At 42.8% G+C, this 9,832-nt stretch overlaps 2 protein-coding genes across 2 annotated transcripts in view; one reads left to right on the top strand and one right to left on the bottom strand.

The window, feature by feature from the left end:
• Positions 1–2,760: 2,760 nt before the first annotated feature.
• LOC135912563 (60S ribosome subunit biogenesis protein NIP7 homolog) lies at positions 2,761–6,401 on the bottom strand. The gene is made up of 5 exons (XM_065445047.1): positions 6,246–6,401; positions 6,023–6,109; positions 5,791–5,929; positions 5,480–5,620; positions 2,761–2,935 (listed from the first exon to the last, which is right to left on the bottom strand). The coding sequence occupies exons 1-5, from the start codon at positions 6,299–6,301 to the stop codon at positions 2,816–2,818; spliced, it is 543 nt and encodes a 180-aa protein (XP_065301119.1). The 5' UTR covers positions 6,302–6,401; the 3' UTR covers positions 2,761–2,815.
• Positions 6,402–6,473: 72 nt separating this feature from the next.
• The window catches only part of LOC135912560 (required for meiotic nuclear division protein 1 homolog), a 32,582-nt gene continuing 29,223 nt past the window's right edge, over positions 6,474–9,832 (top strand). The window contains exons 1-3 of the mRNA XM_065445037.1: positions 6,474–6,681; positions 7,008–7,091; positions 7,557–7,693. Coding sequence (XP_065301109.1) covers positions 7,010–7,091; positions 7,557–7,693 — 219 coding nt within the window. The 5' untranslated portion in view covers positions 6,474–6,681; positions 7,008–7,009. The remainder of the gene's footprint in view (positions 6,682–7,007; positions 7,092–7,556; positions 7,694–9,832) is intronic.

Below are 9,832 nucleotides of genomic sequence, written 5' to 3'. Positions count from 1 at the left end.
AGTGTTTCATGGAAATCATTGTTTCTTCGTCATTCAACTGCTATTATGACGCCATTGTTTTTCCATTGTTGGCACGCTATCATCATCGTTCCATTGTCCTCATGCTGTCATGAAAGGGAAAAATTGTCATCCACCCACAAAGCTACAAAGGAAGCCCATACAGGTTTCTCGGAAAGAACACTTTTCACTTGAGGAAAAATTCCTCCTGGTTTGGGATGCTATCCAGATGAGGCCAAATTTTTCCTTAACTGCTAAACCTTCTGAGAAAGCTGTATGGGCTTCCTTTGTAACTTCGTGCCACATTTGGGTGGACAATTTTTTCCTTTCATACTTCCTCCACCTTGCGGGATTCCGTAGAACTGATTTGCCATAATCTGTCCTCATGCTGTCGCTACACTAGTACATATCCTAATGATTTCATAATTGTCAACCCATTGTCGTCATGCCTTCGGCTGCACCAGCTGTATGCTTAGAAAGCAGGCAATCACTAAAGCATCAGAGAGGAGCACGGTAGTTTAAACAAAGACACTATAGAACATCTTTTACACTGAAACTTGTTGGAAGAAGCAGGACCTGCAGATCCCCGAGAAATTCATCAAGCTTGAGATTGGGAATGAAAATGCCTATTCCACATCACAGCTAAATTAAAGGGCCCCTCACCAGGCCCCATGGCAAATTTTGGTTATGCGCTGGAAGTTGTTGCGTCCTCTAAGGAGTGTTCCGCCGCAAAACATTTTCAAATTGGCTCATTAATAGCCGAGATAGAAATATTCCAGTGCCCAAACCTATGATTTCAGGAGGCGAGCTCTACTGCCACACGATACACTCTTTACTCACCCCATCTAGCCTCCGCAAGTGAAATTCTTTCCCTGCGTTTTCCCATACCGGGCCTCGAGGATCGCGTGACGCATAAGTCACAGGCCCCGCCTTCATCTTTTTTTTTCTCCTCGCTTTCAGGTGGCACGGTGCACTTTCGATGATGGCGTCGCAGGCGAGATGTTATGATTGTCTCATTTCGCGCAGTGCACGATTATGTGCGCTGTGCATGAGGAAATCTGACTAGCGGTATAATTCATTGCTACAAAAATACCGAGGCAGACACAAGCGGATCACACAGCATGATCTCACGCTGAAACACAGTATAAAATGACATATTTTCGGTGTCTGTGGGTGCGACTGCACGATGTGGGATCAAGCAGATGAAAAGGAAGTACACCTCGCTTGCTGCAGTGCGAAGTAAAACAAAAACATGCAGACATTTGGTTTGTGTTTTATTTTTTCTCTAAGCTTTAAGTTGTCTATTCGAGTAACATTGTTACACAAATAACAGATGTTGCCTTGAATAATTCTCAAAGCCATGTGCCACCACGAGCGATGTCACAGTGCGAACATGTGTATGTAGGCGCACTAGCACATGTATGTCACCTTTCTTCTTGGAGCGCAACGGCCGTGAGGACAAGGGAAAATGGCATCCGGTTTGAAAATTCACATCCTTCTATAGTGCGTAGCGATGTAATACTTTGCAGACACTATCGTTATCGTGCAATGTATGCTCTGTGTTTGTGAGCTCAAAATGGCCAGACTTGGTGAAGGGCCCTTTAAACATTTGCGTTACACACTTGTAAGCATCCTGCGAGTTTATTATGCCAGGATGCAGAACACGGTACAATCTTGTTGGCTGGGTTTAGAGAGGGAAATGAGGTGCAAGTGGAGGGGGAGGAAAGGCAGGAATGCAAGAAGAAAATTTACCATGCGGGAAGCCTTCAATGGGTTCCGCAAAGAGCACCCACAAGAGGGCAGCCGGTCCCCATGCACTTCCACCTTGCAGCTGAAGGAGCAAGTTTCTTGTGAACGCAGATTATCCACACTGTCGGGTCACATTATTTCTTGTCATAACTACAACACCACCGTTAAGTGTCTTGGAGGAAAGCTGAAGGTCAAGAGATGCGAGAGTTGAGCATCCCCACAAATTCTATGCAGACGCGAGATTGTGTGGGTAGTTTTAAGCGTTCTTTTGGATGAACATAAAACTGCCTGAATATGTATTGTACTGTACGCAGACTTTAATAGACTAGGCCTTGTCTTGCAATAACCTGCGTGAAGGAAGAAATTTGAAGCATAGGGGTATGTGGGCAAGGCAATGCTCTTCACCAAAATGTTTTTCCTTCTGCAAAAAGTTGTACACATCTAGGAAGTTACCCAGTAGTGCTTTTATTTAGTGCCACATGGAAAAAAGAAAAGACACAAAATGGGTACAGCACATCTTTTGGACAAAGTTCTACTTTCTTGTGGCAGAATACAAAATTTATACCAGCAGACAAAGTGCGAATGTGACAATTTATTGGTACAACGTATTGGAGAGTACATATGTGATGCTGATAATGCTCATCCTTTCATGCTTACGTATGTATGTGCTTGCAGCCTTCTGAAGTGGTAGAGCATGCTTACAATGTATGCAAAGTATTTTAACTGCAGGGCTGCTGTTTTAGTGAAGTATATTCATATTTGTGCTTGATGATTTAAGTATTATATGAGTGTGCTTTTAACAACAACAATCACAAAAGATCAAATCCACTTCCAAGTGGATTCAAGTCAACTTTCCTATTAATGCACTTGCCTCAAAAACAATCTATTCTGAGGTCTGTGTTTGGATTGCATTGTTTGCATTTCATTTGCCCGTAACAGTGCACCTACACAGCCTCCCGCATCAGTTACTGCACCACTTGTTTAGAAGAGTAAAGAAAAATGAGGAACAAAAGATGAGGCGGCACAGTAAACTTGAAATATATTTAGGATGAAACATAATGACAGCTTATCATGTGAGCGTGTCTTCGGAGCGAATGTACTCTCCCACATCTGCCTGGTGGAACACAACAATGGTCATGGGGTCGGCACGTCTGCACTCCTGTGTGGACTTTGCTGCAACACCAAAACCCTGAAAGACGGATGAAATGGAAAGGAATAAATTTTTGCATGTCGTGATTGCAGCATTGGCAATTGCTTCACTTCAACCAGTGGCATGGAAAAATCAAAGATGTTTCCTCTGAGCAAACATTGATACAGCATATTTCGTGGTGCCATAGGTATGTATGTGAGAGCTTTGCTAGTGAAGGCGTGCTCCAGGGTGAATCCTGGCATTTTTGCTTTTTTCTCTCAATCTGCACACAGAGCAATGTAAACAATGGAGAATGATGTGGCGCAGACATTATATTCTTGCAAATTACACCAGTGGTCAGGTTCGACAGGCACTGCTAACCACTCGAGAATGCATCAGAGGTAATCACAATATACTGTGAACCAGTAGAAGTCACTTCTTAGTTTAGGTAATCGGCATAATTCTTTTCAGTGTTACTCTGGAAACAAACAAGTGACATACAGGTGGCAAAGTTGAAGACTTCACACAGCTCCATTAAGTAGATAACAGCTTATGTAGCATGTCTTAATATCCCACTCAGATACACTTGATCTTGTAGAATGTGATAGGCAACAAATTTGGGAGCAATTAAGAGAAGGGCCACAAAACAGATTAGTGGTGTCAAACAAACAAGCCTTCTTTTGTATTTGAAACATGCAGCTGGTTCTCACTGCTTGTGGGCTAACACAAACCATAGATTCCGCTGTAATCCAAACAAGGCAACGGATCACAGTTAGACAGAGACTTGAAGCGATCAACAGTTTTCACATGAGGCCCCAATGGCAGGGCCTGACAAAGACAAGTCCCTTAGTTGAAAAACTGGCCCCTGCGATGTCTTTAGTTCAGGTTTCACTGTTGTGTCACCGAAGTCAAGCTGGGAGACATAGTTGTGAGAAAATGGATGTATATTTAACTAAGCAGTGACACAACAGCACACCACTGATGTGATAACTTGTGAGATGTAGTGTCATTTATCGTCCCCATTATGAAGGCCCAGTTTTTGTTAATTACACCCATATGAAGACAACTGGTAATGAAGCTAAGGAAAGCATGGGGGTATTCATTAGTTTTTATTTGAAGTGTGGAAATGATTAGCTAAAGGGAAATGAAAGTTGATGAAAAAGCAGCCACACCTTTTTATTGCACATGGTTACCACATATTAGGTTTTTAAATCTCGCGCTTGCTTTCTCAAACAGTCATGTGTGTTGGTGCTATGAGCCCCGAGGGAAGAAAGCCATTCTACCATTTTAATCAGCACATTCCAAACTAGTTAAGCGAGGCATCATTAGTCTTTGTTTTAAAAATGCTCTTCTAAAATCCCACCATCCTCTGGTGCACAGAAGCTTCGAAAGCTAAGTTTCGCCTCTAAGCATAGCTGGCTTGCAAATACTGACAGCAGTGGCTGGCAGTATGTTAAAAAAACGCGATCACCCGGATTCTGCTGCCCAACAGAGCAGAAGCAAAAAAGTGACGGTTATGCCACACTTGCACCAAAAATTGGGACGCGTGTTGGCGCTGACACTGTCTTTTCAGCTCCTTTGTAATTGTATAGCTTGTGTGCAAAAGTTAACCATCTTACAAAGAGGTGCCATGACTGCAATACAAAACACTTGAGAAGTGTTTGTTTTGTACGTGGATGGAGTGGTGTACTGTATCCCTTTAGACTGCGGGAAGGAATACATACGGTCAGGTGGGAAGAGGCCTCAATAATCGCTTACAGGTACATTCGAACAATGTTCATAATCTGGTAAAGACTAGTCATCTAGCCACGCACTGCTCACATTGTGGCTGTAAACCCTTGTTCCACAAATCAAAAGTGATATCGAGGAACCCAGATCAAGTCACTAGGAAGATCATCGAGGCATTGGAATCTATTAGAAATGATAACTCTGCAAGTTGCCTATCTGTGTCGCTGCCAAAAAAAAAAAAAAAGATCATGTTCCTACCGCAGTAGCGGCCTATGGTGGATGATTTTGCCGAAAAGAAATCTATGTTGTGATATTGGCCTGTTGTACGGTTGTGTATATGTGGTAACCATGTGCAACAAAAATTCAGTTTTTAATAGCACTGTGTATTCAATCCGTTCTGTTGTCGTCATGCTTTGTTGCACTTTGCCTGAAATTATGCAGAACCAACTAGCCCACCAGTCTGTTCTCTTGAATATTATTAACACTGGTGATGATACATTCCACTACATACCTATAGATGTAGGCCATCTAGAATATTTTTTGTCCTTATATTGAGGGCGCTTCCTGTTGCACGTGTAGACAAACGAACGCTTGAGATAATCCGGTAATGAAATAATAATAATAATATTTGGAGTTTACGTGCCAAAACCACTTTCTGATTATGAGGCATGCCGTAGTGGAGGACTCCGGAAATTTTGACCACCTGGGGTTCTTTAACGTGCACCTAAATCTAAGCACACGGGTGTTTTCGCATTTCGCCCCCATCGAAATGCGGCCGCCGTGGCCGGGATTCGATCCCGCGACCTCGTGCTCAGCAGCCCAACACCATAGCCACTGAGCAACCACGGCGGGTAGTAATGAAATCACTGTGCTTACCAGGGGAATGTCACTCATGGAGTAGACAACAACACCGTCGTATGTGTTGGTGTTCTCTGTGATTCTTGCCAGACCAGACTTCAACACATGGTGGCCGTAGAGGTACTGCTGCTCTGCGCTTGGTTTGAGCCAGACCTTTTGCTGTAAAATGCCGCGTTACCACAGTTTAACTGAACTTACTAGACAACAAGGGAACGGCACCGTCAGTGTTCGCAAAGAAAATAGATCGCAGAAGAATGCACAGGAAGTATGGCGGACGCATCACTGACATCCAAAATGGTTGCAGCTTCAGCAAATCGCCCAAAACTCACCTTCGCGTACGGAGCCAGATAGTCCAAGGCGGTGATATGCAAGTGAAACTTTCCAGACTTGGTGAATTTGCCGAAGCAAGTGCCCATGCTGATGAGGTTCTCCCGAGCAACGTTGTTGGCCAGCTTCATGATCTTTTCGCTGCGTAAACATAACAATAACCCGGCGTGTGCTGTGTGAGCGTCCGAATCTGAGTGCAGTCATGTTCTGCATGCATCTGTTTCTCATGCTTACCTTACGTAATACACTCTGTCTTTATGGAGCCTAAAGCAGTAAGTACCATCTGGCCTGTCAATGAGAAGCTTGATATTCTCGGATATGCTGTAAAGAAAAAAAAAATGCAAGGAAGTCAACGTCAGCAAAGTTTCAATGTCGAGCAGATGACGCAGGATGCCATACTGAATTACAATGTTAGATCTGCAAGCAAAATCATCACATAATGGTGCTTAAGACTCACTATTTGGAGAGCTTATCGAAAAATGTTCGAGTTTCTTCGCTCGTGAGGGGACGCATTTCACAGAGTATTTGAAGAACTTGGCACAACACAACAAACCACCACGCACGTGCGCTCCGCACCGCAGAAATTTAGAGCTTGCTGCGTTTTCGATTTGGCTTCTCTCGACTTGTTTTGATCTCTTCTTGTCCGAAGACTACACGAGCCATATAAAGCCAAAGACAAGCCAGGCAATAAACGATCTCTCCATGTGAATGTGAATGCCGGTATCGTGTGCTTGTGATCATGCTTCGTAGAGATTTTTCCGACTTATTTATCGTCTCAACTTCTTTCAGAACAAGCAGTTAACACAGAGGTTGTTAATGCAGTGTTATTTTGTTTTATGTGTTAGTCATATTTGAAAACGCATATTTGCTCTCGCAATCAGCGAAAGGACAAAGTGAGTGGCATTTCTTGCTTTTTTGTTGTTCTTGTCGATTTCTTTTTGAGATTGACAAGCTTTCTTACCCGCGTTTCCGTTTGCAGACATGTTCCGAAGTCCTTCGTGCATTGTTCTTTAAGTAGTTCTCAGAGTAACGAACGTGCCTTGTAGTTTTATATGAGGGCGAACTTGCCGTAACTAATGTAAGCGGTTTCGTGGTGATTGACAGCGCTAGAAGAATGTGTATGAACGTTGCAGGTCGCGAACATCACAAGCGTCGCGCATTGTATCTATTTGAGGAGCGTAATAGTGGTTTCACTGTGATCTTTTTCTTTTTTCCCCAGGAATGGCGAGAGCAAGATTGGTACGCTTTGCCGGACGAGCACTATTGTGTCTTGGGGGACCGAGGAATGCCGCATCATTGCCAGGTAAGTGTTAATAAGCGTTATTTTAGCAATAGTAAGCTAAGGAGCGCAGCATGATTGTCTTTTCCAACTGCAACGTCTGCGCAGTGCACAAACTGTATGTACGTTAGAAAAAATAATCGGGCAAAAGGGAGCCTCTTAGTTTTTAAGCTTCACCATTGAGAAGAGATGAAACTTGTTTAGTAAAGCATATTAGGAATTCATTTATATGCCCGAAACAAGCTCTGTTTTGCAACTATGCAAGTAAAAGAAATGAGAAGTGCTATTGTGACCTTGTAGTTTAGTCTGTTTCTACATGGATGTTGGAACAAACACAGACCCACTTATGGATTAAAAAAACAGTGCTGGCTGCAGTAATAGTATAGGGCATAGTTCCAATGCCTCACCAATGAACATATTGGCTGTGGCATTAACCAGAATATGTTTGACAAGTTTCTCATTATTTGACTTTCTGAACATTACCACTAGGTGACTCCACAAGATCGTACATGGTGTCCTTACGAAATCCGTATTTATGGCCTTGCATCAAGGTGATGTCTCGCAGCTTGTCGTCGCTGCCAATGAAAACGAGACTTGCAAGAAACAAGCCTGCTCCTGAACCTCTGGTCAGTGGAGTATTTCAACACTATATTGTACACGACACAAAGGAGATGCTTGAATACTGCTGCTGTGGTTGAAGTTGTGTGTGGGGCTAAAAAATAAATTCTGAGGCTTCAAATGCTAAAAGCATCATCTGATTATGAGGCAGGCCATAGTGGGGGCGTGCAGGTTAATTTTAACCACCTGGGGTTCTTTAAAATGAAGTTCCCCAGGCATTTTTCATGTAAAATTTTGCCTGCGTCAAAATGTGATCACTGCCGCTGAGGTCAAAACCTTGAGCTCGGCTGCGCAATGCCATGGCCATTGGCCTACCACGTAGTGTAAAGTTGTGGGGCTTGCTTCCCTGGCTGCTAGTGCGTGTCGGTGCATGCACAAAAATTTAAACAATGTGGACTCATCATTTCCATTCATTTTAGTTATTGTTCCTAGTAGTCATACGGGCTCACTACAAAATTGCTCTCTTGCAGGAGTGCGCATTTTCCAGTGGCTTCAAGAGCACATGGGTATAAGCATCCATTGTGCAATAGAGAACATGTTTGTTGCTCTGAAATTGCACAACTGGGGTGGGCATGAAAAGCTGTGGGCTTAAATGTACTGCCACTGCTCTCAATACCTATTGTAAGGATACATAAATGATTTTTCCTACTTGGAAAAATGTTGATGAGCAAAGAAAAAGCGATGGCGAAATGCTTGAAAGCATTTTGTTGTTGTGGGGATTGTCAAAGGTCCCTGATAAAAGTGTATAAAAAAAAGAACAAGAAAAAAACTTATTGCTCATGCTGTTTGTTGTTGTTCACGCAAGTTTAAACATTAGCACTGACACTTAACAGTTGTAACGTCTTGCTTGCCTGGTGTTTTCTGTGATTTATTTAGGGCTGGTTATGAGCCACACATGTCACGCTATCGTTCTGTAAACTGCCATACTATGTATTCTTTTCCCAGTTTCATAGTTGATAACATTGGTGTGTCACTACAGGACTAAAGAGAGGGAAGACATAGGGAAACTTTTATCAACGGATGGAAATGTTGCGAGCAATGAACAGTAGCATTGAGAGATATGGTTTGTTTTCTGGTGTACTATTCTTGTTCTTCAGGCTTGTTTCCTTTTATGTGGAACTAGTACGCATGCTGCACATGCTTTAGCCTCTTCTCATTTACACTTCAGCCTCATCTTTTTAACTTCATTTAGACTTGATCCTCTCCTATGGCAAAAATTGATGCTAGGCTGTTCTCAGAGAATTTCATATTGAGTCCCTGGCCCCATTGATATACTGCAGTAACAGTATAGGTCATGATCTTTTTATGTGCTGCTCTGTTGGTGAGTACCATCATCACACCCTTACCTTTGTCATCATCATCCATCCCAGTTTCGTTCACCTTTCCTCTTCCCTAGTGCAAGGTAGCAGGTTAAAGCACACAACCTCTGGTCGACCTCTCTGCCTTTTTATAAATAAATGCCACTGCTCTACTGTGAATAAGTACTAAGTCTGGTAACTTGCGGTCAGTTGCCTGTGCATATGTTATGGATTGTCTTTTGCTTATTAACCCGCTAGCCCCTAATCACTAGCTGCACTCGTTGTGGGGGGGTTGTACCAACATCGCCAATGACGAGTCATACTCGTTCAGCCCAATGTTGTGCTGCTCCCACTGCCAAAGATGACTTAAGGTCAGTATTAAGGCAAAGCTGCCCTCAAGAGCAGCTTTTCTTTATTTAATTTTTTGTGTTATTCTCACCAGAAAGCAAACACGTAAGACATTTTCAGAATCAGAATTACATAAAGAAAATGATGACTACTTAAACAGACACTAAAGGCAAATACTAAGTCGACATGAACTGTTTAAATACCATTCCAGAAACCTCGCGACACTTGTTTCGCGCCAAGAAAAGAAAAAAAAAAGCCTAACAATGCTTTGGTTGTGTCCTTTATTCAAAACCATGTGCAAGAACATGGGATGCTAGAAGCAGACACTATATGAGTTGCCGTTCAATAATGTTCTCCTTGTGTTTGGTGACCAGCAGTCTGCTTTACTGTGTATTCTTGTCTCAGTGTGTCATTAGGAATGCAGCTATGTTTCTTGCTCTTCAGTGTGACACTAAAGGCAAATACTAAGTCAACGTAGACTGTTAAATACTGTTCCAGAAA

Source organism: Dermacentor albipictus, chromosome 2 (assembly GCF_038994185.2).
Source record: "Dermacentor albipictus isolate Rhodes 1998 colony chromosome 2, USDA_Dalb.pri_finalv2, whole genome shotgun sequence".
Lineage (NCBI taxonomy): Eukaryota > Metazoa > Arthropoda > Arachnida > Ixodida > Ixodidae > Dermacentor > Dermacentor albipictus.
The sequence above is the reverse complement of the archived record's forward strand: the minus strand, read 5'-3'. Positions and strand labels throughout refer to the sequence as shown.

Bases quoted from the DNA above. Each gene is read 5' to 3' on its own strand.
- LOC135912563 (XM_065445047.1), bottom strand. From the start codon at position 6,301: ATGCGTCCCCTCACGAGCGAAGAAACTCGAACATTTTTCGATAAGCTC. The intron at 5,930-6,022 runs GTAAGCATGAGA...ATGTTTACGCAG, and splicing joins GACAGAGTGTATTACGTAAG to CGAAAAGATCATGAAGCTGG. The intron at 2,936-5,479 runs GTAAGCACAGTG...TCCGTCTTTCAG, and splicing joins CCATGAGTGACATTCCCCTG to GGTTTTGGTGTTGCAGCAAA.